Source organism: Amblyomma americanum, chromosome 10 (assembly GCF_052857255.1).
Source record: "Amblyomma americanum isolate KBUSLIRL-KWMA chromosome 10, ASM5285725v1, whole genome shotgun sequence".
Classification (NCBI taxonomy): Eukaryota; Metazoa; Arthropoda; class Arachnida; order Ixodida; family Ixodidae; genus Amblyomma; species Amblyomma americanum.
Genome location: NC_135506.1, coordinates 58,088,115 through 58,115,878, shown reverse-complemented (window position 1 = coordinate 58,115,878; position 27,764 = coordinate 58,088,115). Strand labels below are relative to the sequence as shown.

The 27,764-nt window shown below is 45.7% G+C and overlaps 3 protein-coding genes across 14 annotated transcripts in view; 1 reads left to right on the top strand and 2 right to left on the bottom strand.

The window, feature by feature from the left end:
- Nucleotides 1-7,764, bottom strand: part of LOC144108331 (uncharacterized) — a 50,165-nt gene extending 42,401 nt beyond the window's left edge. The window contains exons 1-2 of the mRNA XM_077641590.1: nt 6,889-7,764; nt 1,244-1,273 (exon numbers count right to left, since the gene is read on the bottom strand). The gene's annotated coding sequence lies outside the window, so the exon portion shown is untranslated. The remainder of the gene's footprint in view (nt 1-1,243; nt 1,274-6,888) is intronic.
- Nucleotides 7,765-9,435: 1,671 nt separating this feature from the next.
- The window catches only part of LOC144107650 (uncharacterized), a 157,875-nt gene continuing 139,546 nt past the window's right edge, over nt 9,436-27,764 (top strand). For all 12 annotated transcript variants that reach the window (XR_013309344.1, XR_013309343.1, XR_013309341.1 and 9 more), the window contains exon 1: nt 9,436-9,893. Coding sequence is in view for 1 of the 12 variants with exons in the window: in XM_077640757.1 (XP_077496883.1) it covers nt 9,836-9,893 (58 nt within the window). In the remaining 11 variants the exon portion in view is untranslated. The remainder of the gene's footprint in view (nt 9,894-27,764) is intronic.
- On the bottom strand, nt 11,517-15,085 carry LOC144107248 (uncharacterized). The gene is made up of 4 exons (XM_077640243.1): nt 15,043-15,085; nt 14,789-14,993; nt 14,163-14,246; nt 11,517-11,991 (listed from the first exon to the last, which is right to left on the bottom strand). Exons 1-4 carry the CDS (start codon nt 15,083-15,085, stop codon nt 11,517-11,519), a joined length of 807 nt encoding a protein of 268 aa, XP_077496369.1.

The following is a 27,764-nucleotide window of genomic DNA, read 5'->3' as shown; positions in this document are numbered from 1 at the left end:
CGGAAGTCAGCCTAAAATATCCCTAAAGTCTCAATGCCAATTTGCCTAGTTTTAATGCTGCTAGAAGTGCCACACAGTGAGCTAGCTTGACACACCCACAAAAGATAACAGTTTTAAGGGTTTTTTTTTTACATGAGATTACTCAGCTTATGTTCCTCTCAGAACTCTGTGGTTAGCTGGACAGCAACAGGTAGCAATCAGGCTCTTATAGTCCATTCTTCAGGCCCGAAACAAAAATTCTTTCCTTCTCTTCCACACCTCCCAAAGTGCCTATCTCTTTTATGTCCCTTACTTGTCAGAGTGGCACCCATGGCTATTCTAAGGCAGCTAGTTCTTTATTTACAGTACTAGCTGAAGCGATCAAAATAAATGTAGTGATGGGTTTTATTTGTCTGTGATCACCACTGCAAGTATTTGTGATACCACTAGATTTAGTGGCCTGAAATTGTACCTTGGAAAACTGGGTGTGGAAAATACTAGTGATGATGTCAACGCCACATCCTGTACTTGCTGAAGACTGAGCTGCAGGTTTCATTGTTCCCTGCCTCAAGGGTAGGAGCATTGGTTTGGTTTATAAGGGTTTAACGTCCCAAAGCGACTCACGCTATGAGAGACGCCGTAGTGAAGGGCTCCGGAAATTTCGACCACCTGGGGTTCTTTAACGTGCACTGACATCACACAGTACACATCCTGTACTTGCTGAAGACTAAGCCACAGGTTTCATTGTTCCCTGCCTCAAGGGTAGGAACATTGGTTTGGTTTGTGGGGGTTTAACATCCCAAAGCAACTCAGGCTGTGAGGGACGCCATAGTGAAGGGCTCCGGAAATTTCGACCACCTGGGGTTCTTTAACATGCATTGACGTCGCATAGTACACATCCTGTACTTGCTGAAGACTGAGCCGCAGGTTTCATTGTTCCCTGCCCCAAGGGTAGGAACATTGGTTTGGTTTATGGGGGTTTAACATCCCAAAGCGACTCAGGCTATGAGGGACGCCGTAGTGAAGGGCTCCGGAAATTTCGACCACCTGGGGTTCTTTAACGTGCATTGACATCGCACAGTACACAGCCCTCTTGCATTTCGACTCCATCGAAATTCTTCCGCCGCAGCCGGGATCGAACCCACGCCTTTCGGGTCAGCAGCCGAGCGCCGTAACCACTCAGCCACCGCAGCGGCAGTAGGAACATTGGCATGCGCACACACCAACACACAAATTATGGCAACCAGTGCACAAAGGATACAACCTGCATGTGTTAAACGAGACCAGGCTCCACCTGAAAGTAAAGGAAGCAAAGTATAGTGGGTAGGACAAGCTCCTCGACGAAGTTCAAGGACTAAAGGCACCTAATTTTTGATTGCGTGTTTTCTCCGTTCAAATGATGGTTTAGACATTGGTATACATGGAGCACCCCGTGGTATTCGCCTACGACAACTGAATAATTTATAATTGAATTTCTACTTAAGGTGTTTGAGTTTTTAGTTTCACCAACTGAACGATGGGTGTGACGTGTAGTTGAACTTTAGGTCACGTGAGGGATAAAAAAATGGCAATATAACTGCTGATAAGCAATTTGTTGTAATTCTAGCTCTTGATGCAGGCTGTATTATGTGGTTTAGTGAGTTAAAACTAAATGTCATCATTTATAATGCAGTTTTTCCGTGCCTCATGCGAAGTGAAGTTCAACTACATGCCACAGCCATTGTTCGGTTGATGAAATTGAAACCAAAACGTCACTCTGCCTAGTTACGCGCAGTGACCGAACGCTCCGCAAGTGCTACCTTAGACAATTAACAACTGGATGCCCTACTCCAGTTGTAGTCAACATGGTGCTGTGCGCATGTTTTTATTGCTCCATCATGAACTAATCACGTGCACAACCTGTACACATTTCTAATTGTGTAAATAGTTTGTGTATATTACCTCTCCCCCTATCCTCTCCCATCACCTCTTTTATTTCATTTCTCCATTCTGCCTGCTATCCTTTATTTCCGCAGCCCCAGCTGAGGTGCTTCAGTATCAATTGCAGATGCGGGGGCTAGCAAAAATATTTTCCTTCCTTTTTAATATTATTTCAATAAAACCACTTACTACTACTACGTCAAGAAGAAATTCAATCATAAATCATTTATTGGTTGAAGGCAAATACCAAGCAGTGCTCTGCGTATAACAAGTATAATAATGTCTAACGCATTGTTTCAAAAAAGGAAACATGCAAGCAAAAATTTGGTGTCCATAGCCCTTTAAAGGCAGAATGATTGAATGCACACATTCTTCAAAAGCAATTTCATTCTGCCTTTCCTCTCATATCTGGTCTTAAATCTAGTAAAATGTAACTTTGCCCTGATTTCAAGACAGTATTCTTACAAATGACCCACTGGTTCAAGGCAAAACTTATACAGCTGCCTAATTTAGGAAACAACCATAGCTGCCGCTCTAAAAATACATAACTCTAAATGCCATAATGCAAACGGAATACAATTTGGGCAGCACTTTCTTGACAAGGAAATTTTACTTGTCATATACTATCACATTAAGCTTTTCAGGTGTCACTTGTTGTTTCAATTAAAATGAATAGTTTCTAATCTAAATAGCATATAAAGGCCTCAAGAAGGTGAATTTGTTAGTGTCTTTAGTGCAAGGCAGCAGTAGGTAATTTTTTACAAGAATATACAAAATTTTACATAAGGTGTCACAATAGCTAAAAATTATAGCATCAAAATACCAGGTTTTCTTCGATATCTACCCAAGGCATCATGGAAGCACTTTACCTTTTGAAGATGCACAACACTTTGGAAATTCAGAAAAAGAAAGAAATTACAGCTAGTGCCACAACCTGTCTGCATGAAAACGACGGATGACGTGTTACCCAGCCCAGTGTTTCGTAGAATATAATTTACCGCGTTCGCTAGGAGGCATAAAGAAATCCATCTCATTTGTGATATAAAGAATGCTAAACTGACTCGAAAAAAAGAAATCGATACTAGGCACACCCCACTCTCAGAAAAAGCTGAGGGTTTGCTGTGTACACAGCTGTGTACAAAGTGCCTTAAAGTGAACAGCTTGAACTGTGGCTGCATTGTTGGACCAACTGTGAAATTAAAAAGCTATATAGTGTAAATAAAAGAATTGGAGGAGGCACTTAAGTTCTGCCTTAAGGGTATGATGCGATAGCATAATGGGTTAATCCCCATATATGCTGAAGGTCATTCTCTACTTTACATTGATAGATCACTGGGAGTCCTCATACTCCTCCTGGTGGTGCAGTGGTGCAGCGGTTAAGCGATGCGCCACTGCCCTCCGATAGCAGGTGCTCCCGCCAGTGGGCCTTGTGCGGAGCAGGTTGCTCTTCACAACCAACCAATCATTAATTTAACTGCCACCTGCCACAGTAGGCGGTTTTTTCACAGTCCAGTGGGCAGGTTGTGATGACGCCGCAAGGTCACGTGACCTAGGTGGCCCACCTGCCTTCTATGTTGCTCTCTGGGGACAATGCCGACAACGCTGACAGCACCGACGACGAATTTTCTGTGTAACAGGGCCTATAATGCTATCGCGTTAAAATTGTGAAAAATTGTAAACTATGGGGTTTAACATCCCGAAGCAACACCTGGGCTACGAGAAACGCTGTAGTGAAAGGCTCTGGCTTCATTTACCACCCGGGGCTCTTTAATATGTGCTGGGACTGCAGAGTAGACGGGCGTTTTGCGGCCATGATTGAACTCGCGATCTTATTATCAGCAGCTGAACACCAAAGCCACTGAGCCACGACGCTGGGCCTGTAAATAAAAATATTTGTTTCCATAATTACATAACTTGCATGTTTAGCCCCACTCTAAAAGTATGACGCTGGGTCTGCAAATAAAAATATTTGCTTCCATAATTACATAATTTGCGTGTTTAGCCCCACTCTAAATGTATGACGCTGGGTCTGAAAATAAAAATATTTGCTTCCGTAATTACATAATTTACATGCTTATCCCCATTCTAAAAGTATAATTATGATCCTATATGATCTGAAAGTTTAGATGTGGTTCCTGCAAATCAGGCGGAGACCAAGATTTGCTTAGTATTAAGTGCTACAAACTAACATAACAGATAAGACATTGATCCACAAGATGGGAAACACACTGCATCTAGGAACTAAATTTTCTGAGCAATATAAATCTTGCGAGCTAATTGTGAAGAAGTGTGGAATTATCTGCCAACAGGACGCATACGGTCGAGGCAAGACAGGGCTAACAGCAGACCCATGGGTGAGGCCTTTGCATTGTAGCTGATGCAACCTGGCTTATAATTACGCACCTGCCTGCATTAACTGCTTTGTCCTGATGCCCAACACATGAGGTCACACAACAGCGCTCCACTACAGGAGACTTTACCTGCAGATATGCTAAAAGTCTCTACCAAATCTTCCCAGGCCAACAAGTAGGCTGCATGGCCACATAGAGGCTCCTATGGTAACCATGGCACTGCAAAGGTGTAGGAGTGAAGTTTACAGGTTTTTCATCTTCCAGAGATTAATGGAATAATGACTCAGCACATCCTAACTAAGACGAATTTTTCTTCAAGTGCAAACTTTCTGGGAAAGGTGTAAAACTTTACTCTGTGGCTGTACAGATTTTAAAGAGAAATTACTCCCTGTAAATGAAATTTACTCCACCCTGTGAGATAAAAAAAAAGCTGAACAGTAAGCTTTGCTTAGTAGAAACCCTAGTGATCTGAGAACTCTCAAAAACAATGGTATCTAAATCTATCTGAATAATGATGAAACTTTCAGCTTTGTACATTAATTAATAATATATCAGCTCAGAACAATGATTTTTAGTGTGTATGTTTACACCAATATCGCCTTGTTTTTATTTAGGATGTTGCAATAAAACTTAAGTGTTGTACAGTATTCGATCACCACTCCTCACTGTTCACAGTTGACTTTCACATTGTCTTAATTTTATAAAAACTAAATGCAGGACGAGTTTTCATGACGAAAGAGCTTGAAATTAAACTGAGGGCTATGGAAAGTAAAACAATAGGTACAACATTAAGAGATGGGAAGAGAGAAGAGTGGGTCAGGGAAGGAACGCGGGCTAATGATGATCATCACAGTCATCAGCCTGACCACACCCACTGCAGGGAAAATGCCTCTCCCGTGTCTCTTCAATTAACCCTGTCCATTGCCAGCTCTGCCCACCCTAAGCCTGCAAACTTCTTAAACTCATGAGCCCACCTAACCTGCTGCCGCCCCCTGCTACGCTTGCCTTCGAGTTAATGATATCAGAGTTGAAATCAAGAATAAATGGTCATCGGCAGGTAATGGAATGTGAAGGCAAGATGTCCAAATGTCCCTTAAGGTAACCAAGTGGATTTCAACAGGGGGCATGTGTAGCAGGGGGCATCAGAGAGTCACGGGGGTGGGGGTGGATGAGGTTAGGAATATTGAGGGGACAGCACCCAGCTGGCACAGGGCACGGTTAATTGGAGATTAATGGGCGAGGCCTTTTCCTGCAGTGGCCATAGTTGGGATAATGATGACACATTGTGAATTCTTGCTTGGCAAAAAAAGTGATCACATCTTATTTTTTTAATCTGCTGAGGAAGTGTGTGTACAAGAACAACAAATATTGTGGTCCCCCTCCATCTGCAAGTAGAGACAGGCATAGTTAGGAAATTAACTGCAACCGGGCTCGGCACCAATTCATTACCCGCTACACCGCCACCATCGTAGCCCGTGCATTTTCTGATACAACAAGGGCATAGCGCGCTGCGTCATGTGCGCGAAGCGCGTGACGCACGTACTGGTTCTGGCGGACCTCTCACGGCTCGCTCAACCGAAAGCGCCGGTCGTGAGGTCAAAGTTCGATTCCCTCGCCAGCCGAACGAGGCCTTTTCGCGGTAACAGTTTCGCTTAACTCCTGTTCACGCCTCCTACGAGCGCTGCTTAATTGCCAAATAAAATCTCTGTTGTCAAACGGCGATGTTACGCCGACGAAATCTGTGACGAAACAGTTGGCAGGTTTCCGGCCCACACAACAAACACAGCGGGTGTCCGCGCCGTCACCGCATTGTTTACAATACGGCTATCGAGCGACCGTGACCCACATCACAGGAGATTGCAGCTTTTTTTTTATTTTTCTATTGAATCTGAGCGTGTACGGAAGCAACGACATTCGCAAAACATGGAGCAGCTCTGACAGACGACACGCGAAGGAGCGATCGCAGAGCGTTAAAACGTGCAGCCACGGGTCGAGTCGCGCAAGGAACAGCCGTGCGAAATAGTAGTTCTCGGAACTCGTCGACCATGCAAGGAGCGAGCGTCGACTACGCATGAGGCAAGGCCGCCGCGCTCATTTTCTCTTCCGAACACTGAGTCACTCTTCGCTTCTGTTTCTTTGCTTTTTGCTTAGCTATCTACGGCTAACCCACGCCTGCCTGAATGAACGCAGTACGGAACTTTGACGACAGTCCGAAATCGCAGGTTCGACAAGCACGCAAAAAACTATACACGAGCTATGTCGCGCAGTGAAATGTTCCGAAACAAGAATTCGGATATACCCCCCCCCCCCCCCCCCCCCCCCCAAACCTCCTCCGTAGCTTTATTTTCCGTTAGGTTTCGTTTGATCTATTAGTTCTACTTCCCGCGTCACCTCCCCGTACCAGCGCAGGGAATTCGAGGTGAGCTTGGCGCAGCGCGTCAACACAACTTATCGGTCGGGTCATTCGGCGTCATTCGGCGTCAGGTCAACGCGGCTCAGCCTCCCAGCGGACCAGCTCCTATCCGCGAAAGGCCGGTTTTCCGTTTGGAATCGGATGAAGCTTTTTCTTCTTTTTTCCTCTCTCCAATATCGCGAAGTTTAACAGCTCGAAATTAACGACAGCATCGTACGAACTCACCGATTCCTGAAAAGTCAGGCATCCGGCAGCGCAGATCCGGTGGGTCCGACGGAAGGAATCGAGCCGTCGAGCGCCGCGGCGGCGGCGGAGAGTGCGTTTACCTTTCCGTTGAACCCCGCCTGTCAAATGTCATTCCGGAGAAGAAGGCGGCCGCGTTTTGACGGAGCGGCCACTCGCTCGCCCTCGAAACGCTCAGCGCGCACGCACCGCAACCACCGTGGACGCTGGCTCGACGAGCTCAAGCCCGGACGCGTCGAGAAGGGCAAGCTACCCACCGCTCGCGGGCTGACAGGCTTTAATAATCACAAACGTTACAACAGCGCCAGCGATTCTTCGAGCGGGACGACTGCCGAGCAGTCACCGCAGAAAAAAAGCAGAAACAAAAACCAACAATAAGGAAGCGGCCATTACGACGATTGCGATGATGATTCGGATACCACTACTGTCGTGCTTGAATGGTCGTGGCGGCGTCCGGCGCTCGGTGAAGACGTCTTGTGCGTGCTTTTTTTCGTGAGAGCAAGCGTGGCAGCCTCCGGGCTGTGTGTCCGCCTTCCAAGGAAAGCGCTATTGCGCTTAGAATGGCGTATTTCGAGGTATTTTATTTGAAGCAGCCAATGTTATGCGCTACTCGTAAATCAGAAATGCACCTCGCTGGAATGTGAACGAAGTACCATAAAAAGGGGAAGGAGAACTGAATTTTTACTATCATCATCAGTAATGTGCAGTCATGTTAGGCTGTGCAGTTTTTTCACTCTGCGTAGTGAACTCATCCAAAGAATACTTGCCCTACCTGCTCGTTACATTTTGTTAATACATTTGAGCTATTAAATTTGATTAAGAACTCCGCTAGAGGGCTTGCATCAGGGAAACGTAGAACTATTTTCATTGACAGATTGCTGAAAAGGAACACAGGCCCCTATGGCTAGCATTTCTGATTAGGGGAGCCTATGACAATGTTATTCAGGAGTACTTGTGGGACATACTGGGCACATTGGATGTGGAAGATGGAGTAATTAATCTTTTAAAAGATATATATAAAGGTAACAGAGTGCTCATAAAATGGGAAAAAAATATATCAGGGCCTGTAGAGATACAGCGGGGGCTTAGGCAAGGATGTCCTCTGTCCCCTTTGTTGTTCATGTTGTACCTGCAAGGGTTGGAGACCAAGGTAGAGGGGAGCGGACTAGGCTTCAACGTTTCTTTTTTCAAGCAAGGGGAATGGATTAAGCAGTCATTACCGGGACTAATATACGCGGATGATATAGTGCTAACGGCTGACAACAAGGAAGACTTGCAGAAGTTGATAGACATATGTGGTACAGAGGGAGATAGATTAGGTTTCAAGTATAGTAAGGGAAAATCTGCAGTCATGATATTTAATGAAGAGAGCGGCGAGCATAGAATACAGGAGTTCATGCTAGAGGTAATGGATGAGTACAAGTATCTTGGGTGTGGATAAATAACAGTGCTGAGTATCTGACAGAGCATGAAAAATATGTAATGAATAAAGCTAGTAGGAACGCAGCTGTCATGAAAAATAGGGCACTGTGGAATTACAATAGGTATGAAGTGGTAAGAGGGATCTGGAAAGGGGTGATGGTCCCTAGCCTGACTTTCGGTAATGCGGTCCTGTGCATGAGGCCAGATGTTCAAGCAAGGTTAGAATTTAAACAACAGGGAGTAGGGAGGTTAGCTTTGGGAGCACATGACAATACACCAAATCAGGGGGTACAGGATGATATGGGATGGGCGTCTTTCGAGAGCAGAGGAACGATTGAGAAAAATGGGGGGAAAGCAGTGGGCTAGGAAAGTTTTCAGATACGTACCTGTATATAAAGAATGTTGACACGAAATGGAGAAAGCGAACTAGAAAATCGACAAGCAAATATCTGGACAGGAGTAAGGGGGCAATTCTGCAATTATCGGTTAAGAAAAAGGTTAAAGAAACAGAGAGAGCTCTGTGGAAAACAGGGATGCTGACGAAATCGACACTGGGAACATACCGGACCTTTAAACAGGAAATTGCCAGAAAATATCTATGATAATTGTAGGAGAAGCTCTTTGTTATTTGAGGCCAGGACTGGAGTTTTGCGGAATAAGACGTATAGAGTCAGGTACCACGAGCTAGACGCGTTGTGCATTGCATGCGGAGAGGAGGACGAAACGGCTGAACACTTGATACTTTTCTGTAAAGGGCTTCACCCTACAGTGGAAAGCAGCGGGGCTGATTTACCCAAGACATTGGGGTTTAATATAGTGCAGGGAAAGTAGACTTTAAGCGGGTAGAAGTAACGTACCAAGCGAAGGTTATACGATTGGTGGCTAAAAGCAAGACAGGAGTAAAATTTTACAAGACATGGCTAGGTGGCTTGAGCCACCGCCCGATTTAAAGGGTTCAGCCGTATTCATCCATCCACCCATCCTAGATGTTTTTTGAAGGTATCACTGTGGAGGAAGTCATGCATTTTGAATCATGCGAAGCTCAATGGAGTCGTGGTAGGGCTTGCGGTAAAGCATCGCCTCCTCTAGGCTAAAGGCGAAGTCTCCAGTTTTCGTACAAACATAGCCTCCAGAGAAAAAAAACGAGTCGCACCTAGGTGGCTTGAGCCGCCTTCTGATTTAAAGGATTGTGCTCATCCGTCCATACGTCAATCCATCGCCTCCTCTAGAGGAGGCAATTGTCAATCCATCCTCATTTACCCACGTGCACGCGTGCGTGAACATGGCCTGCAGTGGTCGGCGCGCGAAGCGATAGGCGAGCTGGGGCTTGGAGGCTATGCCAGTGAAGTGGTCAGCGTGGTGTAATGAGTTGTAATCGGGGTGTTCTTCATCTCTGTGCGGTAGCGGTGTTCTATCTGAACACCGCTGAACTCCGTGCGTGACATTCTACGTGCGCCTCTCTAGCCGTCGTAGCCGTGTCTCTGACATGGTGGGAACGGTGTTGTGAATGACGCACAAGTCTATTGCGGGTCTACACGTCGGCCAGCCTTGCCCACAGCAGACGAGTAAGTGGTTTTAACCTACTACGTGAACTGTTGTCAGCTTTATGAAAAGGAACACGCGAGCGCATGGCAGATAGAACCCTACTCGTGGCCGCTTTCAAACGGAGTGCAAATGGAGGTGCGATCCTCAATCGCCAGAAGCAGGCAAGACAGCAGAAACCTTTTACAACCACGTTGCGAAATACGGCCGTCAAGTATCGCCACAAGTAGGGCTCGAGGCAAATCTAGCTGTGTGGTCCTGCAGGATGACACATTTTAGTGTAGGTTAATTTCTTCTGTTCTCTTCAGTTCTTGGAGTATGCTACTGCCTGCCACCTGCTTAATGTAGCAAGAGATATTGGTAAAAAAAATGATGTTTACGTGTGATGCTTGTGAAATAAATTTTCGTGCGTAAATCATGCAGAGTAGCCTTTCAGTTTTGTCTCCATATATGCTTGCATTCTTCCCCCTGGACAGTAAATGACAAGAGGCAGTGTGTAAGCTAAACTGCTGGAATATGAGACCGGTGTGCGACAGAGAAATTTTAGACAGTTATGCTCTACAAGTAATCAGAATGTATATTCAACTAAACACCGAGATCTTATTACATATGGTTGCAGAAGATGAAGCATTAGGATTATTTAAGGTACACACATATTGAAATTCAATATAATTGAGGATAAAAGACTAATTTACAAGTGTGCATATACACGTGCACTTGCAGCCAATTAGTGGAAATATATGGAACCATACAGGTTGAAGCATGCATACAAAAGCAATTAATGAAAGTTATAAAAAATGTCTACTGCTTACTAGACGGAATAAAAGAAAAACTATGCATTAGTTAGGAGGCTTGGAGAATGATGGGAGGAAGAGGTTCATCGCTCAATTGCTCCAACCACCCCATTAAGTGCTGCACTCCCCTAGTGAGCAGCAATCTTTCTTCAATGGCCATCCACTGCTTTGTGTGTTAGCTTCGGGCACCATAAGATGGCTGACAACATGTTCAAATGTGCATTGTGTCCTCTGAACAGTAAATGACAACAATAATGAGAGCTAAACTGCTGGAAGGATGGTGTGTGCTAGAGAAATTTAGACAAGTATGCTCTGGAAATTTTGTTGCCATCCAATTTATTATCAGTACACACAGAAACAAGTGATCAGAATGTCATTGCATGAAACACGCATGCAGATCTTATTAGAGGATTGTAAAATTTATTAAAGTATGTACACAATATGAAGTGCAACCACGAACGAGATGAATATACGTGTGTCTAAGTGTACACACGCACACACACATACTACCTCAATGAAAAGAAAGGCGAACAAACCGGCGCCAACACGCCTCACTGTTGGAATTTCTTTTCATCGCGCTTTTACCTGGGTGGTACGAAAAAGACGTTAGAGTTGTCCTAGAATGTATCATGAACGAGTCTAATGTGTTTTTGCTATCACCGAAGTAAAACCACGGTGAAAAGAAATTGAAACAGCGGAGCGTGTTTGCGCTGGGTTCGCGTTTCTTTCCATCGAGGTAGTGCATAGCAACTTAGCGGAAATATACGGAACTGAACACAAACATATAACAGCAATTATCAATGAAAATTAAATATAAAAAGCGCTGACTAGACAAAAAACGAAACATTAAAACTAAGCATTATAGTAAGGAGGGCTTGGAGAGCGGACTGGAGAATGGATTGGGGAATGAATTGGGGAATGAGCTGGGGCATGTATCGGAGAACAGAGTGAGACAAGCTCGCGCCGTTCAAGTGCTGCAGCCACCCGCTCAAGAGCTGCAGTCCTCCTCTCTTCAGCAGCAACCTTCCTCCCTTCAAGAGCCATGCGCTCCCTGTGCCGCTGTTGTCTGTTAGCTTCGGCCACCTCAAGATGGGCGATGGCACTCTCGAGCACTGCACGAGAGGTGTCTGTCCTGGGCCTCTTCCTGGCTGGGCCTGGTTGCTGTTGCAGGGGGCTAGGCTGCGCGGATGGGCTTGGGGGCTGCGAGTCGCCAGCAGTAGTGCTGCCCCTGCTCGTGCTTGGTTGCGAGCTGCCGGGAATTGGGCTCGCTGTGGCAGTTACCCTGCTGGGGCCAGGCTGGGGGCTGGCTGCAGGTTCAGCCTGGCTGCTGGTGGCAAAACAATGCGACATCATTATGCACTCCTTGCACTAAAGAACAGAGACTTTGTAGTGCATATGTGTTATCCCTACACAGAGGGCACTGTCATTCATTTTGTAGTCATTTAATTTCGTACATAATTCTGCTGGCAGCAAAAGTCAGCTGAGAAACTTTGGTTTGGAGCCTCTTTCACACCATTTACGAAACAGGAATTAAAATTCTATCAAAGGCTTTTCAATTTCAGTTTAGCCAAATAAATTATTTAGCAGTGCATATTGTTTTGTCATTTTGTTCAAAAAGGTCTACCCTATGAAATTAATCTGTCAAATTTATTGTTGTGCTCTAAAGAGCCATTAAAAAAAATATAGGAGGAACTTTGTAATGCGCACACCACAGTTACATTTACAAATAAGCTAGAGCACAGAATTTTTCAAGAAGTGCAAAGTAATTTCAACAGCTCAATGTCATTTCAAATGTATCAAGGTCCATTTTCAAAAAATTAGAGCATTTTATTCCCAGTAATTCTCAATTGCCGTCAGGGATGGCACAATATCGCTCAAAACATGAAGCCTTATATATGTGGTGCCATAATGTTCGTAATGTATTGGGCCACTATTTCACATGTTGGCCACTTTAATCAAGAAAAACCACTCATTTGTAGACAAAGTAAAATTTTTCAATGCATGTGACCTTCCATGTGCCCATAAACCAGCTGTTTATTGCCTGCCATATCATTCTGTGCAAGGTTCAGTGGCTTCCCTACACACACCCTTGTTTCTCTGAAGGCCCTCCCTTAATTTGTAGTGAATTTTTTTCATACCTAACTGGTGGATGTAACTGCTAGGAATGTGGCTGAGAATGTGCCATATATTTGTGGCAGTCCAGTTATTTTATTACTAGGAAACACACAGATATATAAGTTTTTAATTGTGTCTTCAAGTGGCATGTAGGACTAGAAAGGCCCATGACTGCAACACTCATGACAAAGAGTGCCAACAATTGCTTCCCTTTAGACAAGGATACAAGTCATATATCAAGAGACAAAGGTAAGGAACAAGGACTGCATGAAATGTGTCCAGAAACGACGCAGTAGCTCAGAATACTCATAAACCTTACAAGAAGAAATATCGCTGTCAGTCGCTTATCAAAGACTTGTTAAACTCTGCAAAACACGCATCTTTGCTCTGAACTTAACAGATCGAGTCAGTAATTAAACACACACACCAAGAAGTCATGTGCATGCTCAACACTACGCACACGTGGAAGGTGTACATCAGAGCTTTTATATCAGCCGTGATGATTTCTTGATTGCTTTATAATTATTGAGTGAATAGTCGGACAATGCGAAGAGCCTGTGCTTGTACATATTTAACCAACTGTGTGTAGCAGCCATAAATTTTGCTACCTAGATGTTTCAGTGTCATGCAAATCATCACGGCTGATATTAAAGCTCTGATGTACACCTTCCACATGTGCGTAGTGTTCAGCATGCACATGACTTCTTGGTGTGTGTGTTTAATTACTGACTCGATCTGTTATGTTCAGAGCAAAGATGCGTGTTTTGCAGAGTTTAACAAGTCTTTGATAGGCGACTGACAGCGATATTTCTTCTTGTAAGGTTTATTAGTAGTCCGAGCTACTGCGCCGTTTCTGGACACATTTCATGCAGTCCTTGTTACTTACTTTTGTCTCTTGATATATGACTTGTATCCTTGTCTAAAGCGAAGCAATTGTTGGCACTCTTTGACATGAGTGTTGCAGTCATGAGCCTTTCTAGTCCTACGTGCCACATCAAGACACAATTAAAAACTGAAAAATGACTACCGCTACTCCCCTAGCTTCAACATTCCCCTGATTTTATACTTGGGGAAACCCCTGGTAGTGTTTGATTTCAAATATGTTTTGCACGACATGCACTGTCTTTTTCAAAAGCAACCAAGCAACTGGATTGGTTCTTTCGGCATGTAATGGAGCACATTGCACCCCTTAAACTTTAAATCTTTAAGGAAAACATTCCTCACTATCTGAGGCCATTTGCTGTGTAGTGGTGCCATAAGGATTCCGCTATATGGCTAGGAGGCAAACCCAATTTACTAGTTCTTATTTCGGCAATGCCTGTGCTGCAGTGCATGTAAATTCCCTGTCGCACTTGTCGTGTGCAGAAAAAAAAAATGACTCACTCTTGGACGCTCCGGACGGGTCCTGGCCCCAGCAGGTAGGGTGGGTTGATGCTGTGAGCTTTTTCAAAAATTTCAGCGAGCTCCCTGAGGACAAAAAAAAATTATGATCCATTTGACACATATATATGACATCACTTAATATGTGTACAAACACATTATTTCATGCATAAAGCTTGACATATCTACTCAGCGACGCAAGACACATGTATAGCTAGCTTATAACCATGGCCGGCATGCATAATGCCCGATAGTTGCCCAGCAGCAAAGCTGTTGACATGAGCACAAAGTCCGGGTTCATGCCTCTCAGCAGCTGTATGCAATTGACAAAAAGACAGTCAATTTATCTGCCCAAATGTTGCTGTGTAATCTATAACACCCTAAAATTACAACAGGAATTACATTATTTAGACAAAAGATGTCCAAAATTGGTACAGTTAATTATTCTGTCACAAAATCTACCTGCACCAAAAAAGTAAAAAATGCTGCAACATTCTTAATTCACAGGTTTGTGGAATGACTAAACTGCTTCAGGGGCAAAAGTCACGTATGTAGAATCAGGAAAACAAAGTTTTCCATTCAGTAGAAGTTAATTATCTCTACTGAGATCATGTTTTACGTATACTTACTCTTCAAACTCGCATGTTCTCCGGTCCGCCCGTGACTGGCTATTATGCTGTCGCACCGTTTTATATTTTCTCTCTAGATTTCTCCACTTGTTCTCAATTTGCGAATGGGTCAAATGGCAACCGAATTTGGTATTCACTAAATCTGCCAAATTTTCCCAGAGTTGTCTTTTAGTTTTTAGGCGTTTAGAAGGGTCTGATTTGAAATCTTTTTATATTCTTGAATCAGGAAAAGAACTTTGGCCCGAGGCCACAACTCCTCGGGCTCGATGGTATGTGGGACGGGGGCTGCCGGCGCATTCAGCCAAACCTGCACGTTGCCTGCAACCAAAGGAGAGCATATATAGGTCCGTTCGATTTAGCCTGCACGATCTACACTAGTTCATGCAGTGCACAGCAAGTGCCGTGCAAGTGCTACACTCATGCAGCGCCAGTTCAGACGTGCAGGCGTAGCGAGACACTAGCGCCAAATAGAAACGAATGCTAAAGTGCAGAAGTCGTGCAAGCCTTCTGCATCGTTTGCGACGCGCGCGCTTGTCTCGTGTGTTATTGTTTGCGTTGTGTTCTCCGAGCTACGAAGGAAAAGAAAATGGACCGCGGCCTGCTGTCAACGGTTATACAAACAGCTATGGAGCTTGTAGACTCCGACAGCAGTGACGAAGAAGAACTTGAGGAACTTATTGCAGTGGCAGTGACAAAGCTGGCGAGGCTGAAGAGGAACCGCATGCCTCGTTACTGCGAAGAAGTCGTAGGGCGATATTATGACTTTGAGTTCAGGCGTTTGTTTCGCCTGTCTCGTAGCACCTTTGAAACTGTTGTAAGTTCTTTCGAAGCGTTGCAGTTTTTTCCACACCCTACCGGAGGTCGTCCGCAAGTGAGTGCCGAAAAGACTTGTCTTATCGCTCTAGGCTACCTGGGGCACCAGAATGGCATGTATTCGCTGGCTGACCGATTTGATATGTCAGTCTCGTCGGTGAGTGCTTGTGTTAATAGAGTGCTGGACTTTTTGAACAGCATTAGTGCATCCGTGATCGCCTGGCCTGGCCAGCGTCAGCAGGAGCGCATCAAGGCTGCCTTCTTGGCGAAAACCGGTGGCAAGGGACCACGCAACACAATCGGCTGCGTGGACGGCAGCCACGTCGAGATCAACAGGCCCGCAGAGTCGCCGCAATCATATTACAACCGTAAAAAGTGGCCGTCGATCATACTGCAGGGCGTGTGCGACGATCGCAATAGGTTCATTAATGTGTTCATTGGGTTTCCAGGGTCGGCCCATGACGCTAGGGTACTTCGGGAAAGTCCTATTTTTGAAGACTGTTCTCAGAATTGCAGTAATGAATACTTGCTTGGTGATTTGGCATATCCGCTACTACCTTGGCTTTTGACCCCGTACCGGGACAATGGGCGAAGTTTTCCTTCGTGGAAGAAGAAGTTCAATAAGGTGCACTCGCAACAAAGAGTCGCGATCGAAAATTCATTTGGACTGCTTAAGCAACGCTTGAGAAGGCTGTATCTTGTGGACGCCGCAAGCATTAAGCAATGCTGCCTGATCGTAATGGCGGCATGTGTGCTTCACAACATGTGCAACGAAGAGAGGGACTTCTTCGAAGACCTAGAGCACCTACCCCAGCAAGAAGAGATCGATAATGGCGAAGACGGTGACCTCATCTTTGACAGTGCTGGAAACTGCGAAAGCATGCGAAATGCTATCGCTCAAACTCAGTGCTAGTGTGTGCCTCTCGCCAGCTAGGTCTCTGCGCGGTTTCTTATGACTACAATGCAAACAATAAACATTTATGAGAAAGAAATTAAGTTTATTCGCTGCTTTTGGGAGCCTGCCCCTCCACGGCGGCAACAAGGCGTTCTAAAAGAGCCAGTTTTTTTTCCGCCCTTTCAGCTCTGTCCTTCTTTGCTTCTGCAAGTAGCTGAATGAGCGTTTCAACGTTATTTTTTTCTTTTGTCCGTTTTCCCGATTTCGGGAAAGACTGTCCTCGCTGTGGTGGGACTTCCTCCGTCACGTGCGGTGGGCTCGGATCCTGGTGAGGTGACGCTATTTGGTCCACATCATGGCTCGTGGACTGCTCGCCAGTACTTGTTTCCGAGAGTGTGCTAGAACATGGAAATATTTTGAGCCTTATTTTGGAAGGTGTGAGCTGCACAACTACTGAGACCTCACCTGCAGTTTCTCGGCTCTATCACTCTACCAGGTGCTAATAAAATGGTAGGTGTAATGTGGTGTTGCTTCTCCAAAACACCAGCGAGTTCTCTGAAATGGGCAAAATAACAATTGATATTTTTGTAAATGACCATTACAGCAGTGATGTGCACTTACTCTTCAAATTCGAACGTCACGCGTGAGTGGCCGGATGAGGAATTCCTTTCCTTTGTCCTTTTGTAAGCCCTCTCCAGGGTTTTCCATTTATTTTCGACCTGGAGAGGACTTATGTCGGAGCCAAACTCTTCGTTGATGGCGTCCGCCAAGGCTTGCCAAAGCATTTTTTTCGTGCTGCACGATGTAACGAAATGAGATGTAACAGACAGCACATTATGCAGTGTATCAGTTACCAGATGAAGCTGTTCTGAATTATTATACCCTGGACGCAAGTACAGTACACTACCTTGCTACGGTACCCTCACTTCGAAAAAGAAAAGACGTTTGCAAACGTAACTTCAGCGTGGTAGCATGCATTCGTTCGAACCAGTAGGAATGAAATAAAACTTACCGGAAGCCGTCCTTCTTTCCCATGAGCGCTTTCATCTGTTCGTAGAGCTCGATAAGAAAAAGTGTTCTGCTCCTGCACCATCGTTCAGGCTCAGGAGAGCTGCTTCGGGGCGCGTTGCTCTGCGGCGGCGTGGACGTTCGGCGATCAGCCGGGTGGTTACCCTGGTGACCGGTGTCGTCGCTCAACACCGCCGATACGATTGTGCCATTTGTGCGAGAGAATAAATATTGATGTTTTGGGAGCCACCACTAAATAAAGAAGGATAGTTGAAATCTGGGTCATAGCTTTGAATAAAACCTGTCAAATGTCGAAGGAGAAGTGGCGACGCACACACGGCTGGATAAAGCCAACGTATTTAAAAACGCTGGATAGCAATCATGCCAAGCTAACTAACAACGAACTTGGTTAGTACCGAGCTCATTTATGGGGAACGAGAAAAAAAAAGCAAGAAACAAACTAGATGAGTAAAATAAGCCTAAAAAGAACAAGTACCATGCAAGCACGGCGTCGGCGCATGAAGAAACGCATGCACGTGTTTCTCTTTTGTTGACCGAGCGAAGCCTTACCTGGTGTAGCGTACATATATCCGTTCTCTGAGCCCAGTTGTTGGCCGTCTTCTCCAACGATAGGCGTCAATAATGTGTTTACGCCATTGACGACGCCAAACACGCTGCCGTCGTTTGAAGCTGACATATTCCTCCCGCTGTCGTCTGCTGCTGCACTGGCTGCACGCAATCGGCACTGCCAGTACAGAGGCTAGAAGGATTTCCTAGTGTCGCGACCGGGCCGGCGCAGCTGAAATAACTTGCTATGCTCAAGGCAGATGGCGCTTCCGCCCGCTGGCGTGCGGGTGGGCGCAAGAAGCCCTTATGGGGGTGTTGCTCGCTGGTTCAGTCGGTTGATCGTGTGTGGGTTGCTGTCACTGCTTTGACAAGGCGTTAAAGTGTTAAAGACGGTGCAAACACTGGCATAGGTTCTCGTCATTTAGATTCGACACGGACTAGCAGTAACACCGACAGTGTGCCGCGGCAGGAGCAAATGCAAGCGTCGCGTCGGGCCCCACCTACTGCGCCGTAAAGAAGCGTAAAAACGCATTTTGTACATGATACCGAAATGAGAAAAGGAAGCGGCACAAATTGCAGGGTGAAACGTCTTTATTACACAAGGTTCCATGGCAATAATGTACTAATGCCTTTTTTTGTGCCAAGTGCCCTGTGCGAGGCTACTGACAGCGCCTCATTTTCAGCAACTTTTTCTTTTCTCGCTGTGCGCCGCGTTCTTTGTTTACCGACTTTACAAGGAAATGCATCCTAGTCAAGGCGTAAAACTTGACCACTTCTGTCGTAATTCGACGTCCATGCTCCGCGCAGCCCACACCTGGAAGCTCACGTCCCTGAAGAAAATGCAGAAAGCTGACCATGCTATCTGCGTGTAGCTTATTGCGGCTGAAAAACACCGTAAATGCGTCCTCAAGCTTAGCTATCAGCTGTTCAATTGGCCTTGATGGATAAACTAAGCCTCCATGGTCAAACTTTCGAGTAAGTGAGGCATTGTTGTTTGACTCGACTTGCAAAGGCGAAGTGCTGAAACAAGTTGCACATTCAGGGCAAGGAAATCTTTTAAGGATTTTTCTTACAACATACCCAGCTACATAAAAAATGAGTCTGCTGTCACTTTTTTTGTCTACACAGCCCTGATGATCGCTCAGGCTGCTGTGCTCCTCGAGCAGCTCTGCAGCAAAAGCCAAGTTTCCGCCATCCAGTAAATTATCGACAAGTTCAGTTATTCGTTCATTTTTTTCTTTGGGAACATCAGATGGTTGCAAGAGGGCATTCACTACTTCTGCAGGTACGTTTGCTCGTTTTGGAGGCTTTGCGAGGCTGTAGAAAGAAAGGTTGTTGATAATTATCAAAAACTGCCCCACAGTTGGATGATCATTGCAACCGAAGCACTGGCGCACAATCCCAAATACATTCTCCATCCTGTCTTGGCTTAGGTTTGCAGTCAACAAGTACTTGTATTGCAGCGACGTGGTCAGGTATTTTAGAAGCGACAGTGTGCTTTGCAGCGTTACACACAAGCCAAGGGCCGTTCCTGCACTTAAAAAGCCGCCACCATACTGTGCAGCATGTTCCTCCCATTCATTAAGAAAAACAATGAACTCATTCAAAAACTGTGCACTTCTTGAATCAGCACGAAGGCCTTTTGATGGGATTCTAGACGACATTATAAAAATTAGTCTTTCCATTAGTTTTACAAACCGTTCTGTCGGTTCGATGTTTCTGACGTTGTCCCTTTGCAAATGGTCCCGGTAAAAGAAAATACCCTTTAGTACCTCCTGACTGAACAGCTGAAATGCAAGGTTTACTCGCATTTTTTCGAATGCGTTTGGATGCACATGTGATTGCGTGATGTGTGGCATCACCCTCAATGTCACAGATTCTTTGTCCATTTTCCAGGCTTCCTCTATTACATAAGCATGAGCGTGTCCACCTGGAATTTGTATGCCTTTTCCAACGAAAGCATTCCGCACACACTTCACCAGGTGGGGGAAGTCCGATATGAAGTGGATACTTCTTTCTTTGTTTACAGGGTGGGGCACTTTACACTTGATTTCCTTGCAAGAAGCTGCACAGATGATAAAGCAGAATCAGTAACTGATGAGCTAAACAGAACAAAACCTTTTAAGCAGTATTAATGCAACAATCAACCTACCTTTGATGCCGAAAAGCTTCCACAGGCACCTGTTCCAGGGAGCTCCATCACTTGTCCAAAAATCGACAAAAAGACCCGATTTCTCGGCAAGTATCGTGGCTTCAAGAAGTATTTTGGAAAGCACAGGAGCTTTCACATTGCCTTTGGCAGCAAATACCCCGAGAATTTGTGTCCATTTTCCTGCAAATACAGACCATTGTATTGTGAGGAAAATAGTTCAAGTACTACAGGCATGGTGTCAGTGAAAGGCATTTAAAAAAAACATCTGCTTCGTTCTCAAACATTTAACTCCTGAACATACACAAGTAGTAACTTATGTATAATAAAAACACAATTGCACAACCTTAATTGGCTCACGCACCTTGGAATGGCTGGAACATTATCACGAGGCCATGATCACTGAGCACGGTCTTGCTGCTTTCGTCGCAAAATGGGCCGAGATCAACAAAACCACTAAGTTCACCAGAGCCCATCACGTTAATGTTCTCGGAGAGCTTTATCTCGTCGAACACAAGGCCCCCATGGCGACTAACTTCATCCATTTCATTTGTCTTCTTTTCAAGTGCAGAGAATACGCTGCCATTAAACTCAAATGTGCTCTTAAATCCCTGCAAATACTTGTCCAGGCATGACTTGCTTGGCAAGGTTATAATCTTGTGCCGCCTGACATGTTCATACAGCTGCGGGCTCCTCATCCGCATGAGGATACATTCCAACACCCACAGCTGATCGAACCGCATGCCGCAGGTTGACTTTCTGGAAGCTGCCTCAAAACATGCCTTCACAGCAAGGCGCTGCTTTGGAGGAAGGCCTGCGATTTTATCCTCCAGCACAGTAGTTGGGATGGACTGCGTGAGTGCCCGGAGGTCTTCGACGGTCTTGTTGAGCTTAGACAGTTTTTTTTTGGCTCGGAATAAGTCAAGGGATTTTCGCTTCCTTGCATTTATTTGTTTCAAAGCCGCTAGTCGCTTCTTATGCTGCCTGCTGAACTGGTTCAAGATGAGCTTTCTTGAGTATTTGCATCGTAGACAAGTATTGCCATCGGACGTCGTCACAGCACAGGTTTTCGAGAAGTATGCTTTTCCATACTGTGTATGTTGGCCAGGTGAGAGAGGTTCAATCTCACAGCCGAGACAAAGTTGCAATTTATCTGCCTTCATCAATGCTGCGACGGCGTCCTCTTGACACTGCACATGAAATTCTTCAACTTTGATCTTTCTGCAGTGCAATGTGCAGACGTACCCAGCTGTTTCGGCGCAAGCCGAAAACGTTACATGCTTGATCACGCGCACGTCACTTGGCTCCAAACTGATGTGCCACCCGAAGCACAGAGCGGCAGGATCGTTCATCAAAACAATTCTACAAGATGATGACGGCGGGACAATGTCACGAAACGGATGCGGTGCGTGCGATTGCAGTTCTAATGTGCACCCTTCATCCCTGACATCTGCAGGGTAGTTGTTTATTCCATTTCCCGATGCCATGCGCTTTGATGGTGGCGGACAGTTGTCCGCTAGGTTCCTTTCTTTCCTTTTCTGGGGAACAGGCCTCGTCATGTAGGAGGGAGCATCAGGAAATATCGTCGGAACGGCATCATCGGTGAGCGCTGGCCGCTCGCGATCAATTTCCACAACCTTCCCGTTTATGACGTGCTTGAACGTCCTTTGAATGTAGCGCTCGTCGAAATGCCTTGAGCACACGACACAGGTTTCATCGAGAGCCTTGTCATCTCGCTTTATATTTCGAGCCCATTCTTGCAACCGATGAGGGTCGGACGGGGCGCGGAACAACGATACTTTTTCTTTCGACGACTTGTAGCCGCCTTTGCACAGCGGCACGAAACACGTTCGACCTTTTTTTGTCGGCATTATCACACGTGCTGCACAGACGTCACTTTTTTTTTTCAACACAACGAGGCATCGAGAGTCGCACAAACAAACCACGCTCAAATCCCAGCCCGCGCGCACTTGCAACTGGCTGGGCGAACGGCGCGCCTTGCATAGCGCGACAAAAGCCGCACGCCTGGCAGCTGCAGTGCCACCTACGCTGCGCATCCAAACCGGTTTCACAGGGGCCCCTTGAGAGGGTGGCCGTTCACGACACTAGGAAAACCTTCTAGCCTCTGTACTGCCAGTCGAGAGAGTGCAGAATTTTTCTGAGCTAGGACTACACGACATCTACACTTGTGTGAAAAGAACGGCGTCGTGTAGAGGGCGCTAGGCTACCCTTGTGAAACGAATGGCGAAGTGCTGCACGAAGAGAACTCGTGTAGGTAGTGTAGGTGAATCGAACGGACTTTATATGTTGCGCATTAAGTACTGATCAAATATTGCATATACATACAAGCGAGAAAGGTACACGTACGTACGTACCTGCTGTCGCATAAAGGCGCTGGTTTCCGTGGACAATGGGTGCACCGGTGTCGTCGACTGCCTCAAAAATTTCTCTCTCCACACCTTCCAAGATGATTCTCAGCGGCGCGGCCATCTCCTCCAAAATGAACGTATGAAGTGAAAGCGTTGGAAGGGAGGTGACGTATAAATAAGGGCCGAAGAAGATGCAAAAGATAGCATGCAGAACGAATGACTCCTGCTAGACATACGTAAACCGTAAAATGGGGCTACTTTGTGACAGATTTCGTACATTTTCATGCTCTAGCTGAACAATTATCAACATAAAGTCGAATGAATAGTGACATAACGTTGCTAAAACCTTCCCTCACACGACGGTATGTTCTACAAATCCGCATCTTTAATACAAGCGGCTATATCCAGGTTAAAAGCTGTCACAAAGTTGCCCCGTCGTGTGGGGCAACTCTGTGACAACGTTGTTTTTGCCTGAATATGATTGGGAAAAAAAGGACTGGCACAAAGTTACCCCATCAAAAGTTTATTTACATTATCTACAATTGGTTTCTGCTCTGGCAACATAACAATTGTATTACAAATTATTCATACATGTACCTCCTCAATCAAGATCTTTTACTTCAAAGATGCCTCGCTTGCCTACCGGCTTAGGGGATTCAATTGTGTACAAAACTTCTTCTTTTGAGTACAAAATAGCGTCTTCGTGGTCCGGCCATCTCCAATTCTTTTTGGACGTCTCCATAGTGCTGACGATGTACCCCTTAGGTTTGACTTCCGTCACTCTTCCCGGGAAAAGTTGCCCTTCGAAGTTCACTACGACAAAGTCATCCACCTTGAAAGTGATTTCTCCGGAACCCGTACCGCGGACCCTCGGGACGTTCCTAGTATTTGGAATCATGGAAGTGGTAGGACTGTCTGTTTTCGATAGGTTGCTTCCGGAGGGTACCTCGGAATCACTTGTATCTTCTTCCGACCACCTTTTGTTGTCGCCATGCTGACCATCTGAAGACGATTCGCTGTCACTGCTTTCTTCTGCGCTGTCGTCCTCAAGAGAAGACCTCTTCCTAGGTCGTCTAGCTCTGATACCGGAGGAAGAGCTGCCCTTCTTTCCGGTTGTCGGTTTTCCCGTCCTGATGGCTTCTACTTCGGCAACCGATATGCTTTTCGCCGCTGGGACGTTGAGCATCTTCCTCCTTTTGGTGGCCCGCTTTCCAGTCACCTCTTTTCTTTTTTTATTTAATTCCTCCAAGAAGACTTCCCCTACGACGTCTGTCATGGATTTCAAGCTTTCCTCGAGGACTGATTTAGGAAGCCGTTGAAGAACCTCGGTCTTGTCCAGGGGGAAAATCCCGGTCTTCCGGAATCCTGACTTCAGGTTTGTTTTAATATTTTCCTGCAATTTGATCGCCATTTTTTTTTAGTAGACCGGGCAATTCGTCCTTTGGCACGGAGGTGCAGCGGCTTCCAGAGGTTGACTCTTTCCATTCCGCCAAAAGTGAACGCCAAATTATCTTCAGGCTACGAAAAACGGCGACATCGAGAGGCTGGAGTAGATGAGTCGCATTCGGTGGGAGCGCGATGAACTTCACATTGTTTTCTTCGCAGAGACGAAGCACTTCGAGGCTAATGTGGGAACTCAAATTGTCACCGATCAGAGCTTTCGGACCATCTTGCTTTTTCAATATGGGGAGCATGAGTGACATGAACCAATCTTCGAAAACCTGGTGATCGAACCAACCAGATTTCGTTCGATTATACCGGGCCCCCTTTGGTCCATTTTCTGTCCATGTTGACCAAAGCTTTTCTGCTTTGTAATTGACGTAAAGTGGAGCCAACTCTCCTGCAGCACTTCCACAAACCATAATCGAAGTACAGGCTTTTGATGCGTTTTGAATTTTTTCTGGGTATTTAGCTCCTCTTCTAGTTATGACTTTTTGGCTCCCTGGATCATCCTGTACATTTGTTTCGTCGTAGTTCCAAATGTTCTCGCCCGGAATACCAGCTAGCTCTTTCTCCAGATGGCCAAAAAACGTGTCAATCACTTCTGCATCCGTTGAGGCCCTTGCATATGTGATGTTTTTTGACACGCGTTCAGAGAGTATATCTTTGTGGCGTTTCATAAAAGAGTTTGCCCACTCCTTACCGGGAAAGTTGCCATCTTTAAAGGCGGACACTTTTCTTCCCGTTCGGTCGAGATACGCCTTCACCACACAACGCGTCAAACTTTGTCATTGGGAAGCCAAAGGAAGACATTGCGATTGCATGAGCAATCAACCTCTGCTCCTCCTCTTCCGTAAAAACAGGTTGGCGACCAACTTTTTGAGCCGGTCGATCGAGTAAACCCCGAGCCTGTTTGGTCTTCAACCACAAGGTGTTCCGATGAATATTGAACCTAACAGGAAAAACAAACAACACATAAGACATACGTAACGGTAATGCGTAGGTAAGGACCTAAAAACAAGAAAAAAAAGATGTTTTAATAGTACTCACGAACCTTTCAGATGCTGCCCTCAATGACAATTTCTTTGAAAGGACCAACTGAACGGCGTTATTCAACGTTTCTTGGCCATAATTTTGGTACGGCCGTGCACCAAGCTTCCGTTTATAATTCCTCATCTCTCTTAAACGCTGAAAAATACAAAAAAACAACATAAATTTAAATTAAAAACAGAGCGGGGTAACTTTGTGACAGTTGGCGTGTCACAAAGTTACCCCGCGAAGTATCAACATCTGAGTTTCCTTTCTGTAAACCTAAACAAACATGACTTGATTAAACTTATATTACAGATTATTGTAGCCTACATATTAGCAATCAGAATTACATACCTGTTTTCGCTATTTTTCTCGTGCAGACGGGTCGAGCACACAAAGTTTACGGTGCTTCAGCAATGCGCCCTGAAACACGATTCAACCTGTCGGCGACTAGAGTGGCTTCGGAGCGCGGGAACTTCGGCCGGCTGCCGCTAGATGGCACCACATGTCAGGCGAGCCTGTTGAGTGGCTCGTAGCTTATTGGCGGCACCTGTTCGTGGCGCGAGATTTAAAATACAAAAACCAAGCGCGTGGCACAAAGTAACCCCTGCAGTCAAAAAGTAACCCCATTTTACGGAACCGCCAAAGAAACAGAATAAGATACTACCCGTAAGCTTACACGCGCACGCATGCATGTCGGCACCAAAGTGATGCCGCACGGGTGCCGAGCAGAGCTGGATGCCGAAGTGCTGTCCGAAACAGAACGATATCGCTCAACCTCTGCAAGAGACGAACCAAATTTAAGATATGTTGATACCAGAAGAGAGATATCGATATCGTAGACGCCACAAACTAATTAGATACCACTTAAGCCAGCAGCAAAAAGTGCTACAACGCATGCACGCCGGCACATATGCTTGCATGCACATCAGAGGAGCGCGCCGACACGCGCGTACATGTGCTGCAATAAAACAAGACCGGAAACCAACCGCGTGGAGTTCACGAGATAACGGGTGCATATCGTATATGAGACGCCCGTGTCTCATATATACGATGCATCCGTTAATTATCTCGTGAACCGCGTCTCACGCGTGTGTACAGGACGCTCGGAGCGCGCATGCCGATACGATCGAGCCGAAACCCAGAGGTGCGAACGAAACAGGCGTCGTTAGCGGTCGCTGAGCCTGCAAGAGAAAAAAAAGCAAATATATACTATACAGCTGTACCCGCCGCGCAAACGAAAAGATATAAGCGCGCTAACGAGTTTGAGAGAGATAACGGCGCGCCCGTTTGAGACGCCACGCAGAACTGCCGAAATTTGCGATATGATATCCGAAGCGCGGCCATCGTCGTTCGAAAAACAAATCGGGAGCGTCCGCTGAACCTGCAAGACACGCAGCAAAGATAAATACGGCTGATTCAAGAATAGATATATCGTAGACGCCGCAAGAAGAGAAGGTTACCAGCTGCAAGCCAGCGTACAAGAGCACTCATGCATGCATGCAGTTTAGAGAGATGCCGACGTGAACATAGTAAAATAAAATACGACCGGAAACCAACCTATCTTCTCAAGTAATCAAGAGAGGAAACAACGCTTCGCGCGAGACGCCGCGCGGAGATGCCGAAATAGGAAGCGTCAGTTGAAACGAGTAAACAGGATACGGCTCGGAGATTCCACTCGAAATAAGATACGGTTAGGAAAACAGCACAGATACGAACGCGAACGCCGTTTCTGCGCCCTAGCTATTAACCACCCAAGCTGTCGCGAATGCGCCTCCCTCCATTTTGTCGTCTGCTAGCCGCCAGAGCGGAGAGCTGTGGAACTAGCAGACGACGCTGCCAGCACAAAATCGTCCTGGCGAGTCTGGCTGCCAGCTGGCAGCCCGAAACCGCCCAGCCAGAGAAAATCGAACGCGTTCTGGGTAGCCACCGGAAGTGGGCGGAGCAGCCCGAGAAAATCGAGCGCCTGGCGGCGCGCTCTGGTAGCCCGCGGGCTGCCTGCGGGCTGCCAGAGGTGGATAATCGAAGAGGCCCAGTGAGAACACAGAGCTTCAAACATAGGTCCACCAACAACAAAGCGTTGCAATACACACAACATATATCAGAAACTTATACAGCTCTCATTCATTTACCATGGGCTCATGATATACTCCCTCATTAAGGGCAGGCCACAGGTGTTAGTGGAGTATGGTTAATAAATAAGCAAAGTTTTTTTTCAAATTAAGTACTATTTATGCAATTTATTGCATGAAAAATCATGAGATTCAGCTAAAAAATTTTGTTAGTGCACGGTTCAGGAACATCAACGACAGAAAAGGCTGCGAATTCAACAACAAAAAGTTCTGAGCAGGAGCTAGCAAACCCCACTTCAGCCAGAAGTTCGCAGTACGGACCAGAAGATGAGCCCAGCACAAAATCAGCTGATGCCCTATTAGGACCATATATACACTAAAAAAAAAACTTCCTTCTGGGACAAATAAAACCACAGAAAAAGCAATTCCCATTAGCAAATCAACACCTGGGATATTACTGTGATGAGGTAAAACCATATCTTTTGATATAAAGTAAGAAAGAACGGTCACAGCCATTTAATTAAAGCGCAGTTGCAATTAACAATACGCCATTCTTCACCACATCATCTATCTGCAGTGTATATTAAAAATATTTCAATGTAAAAAAAAACAGAAATGGCATGCAAATACA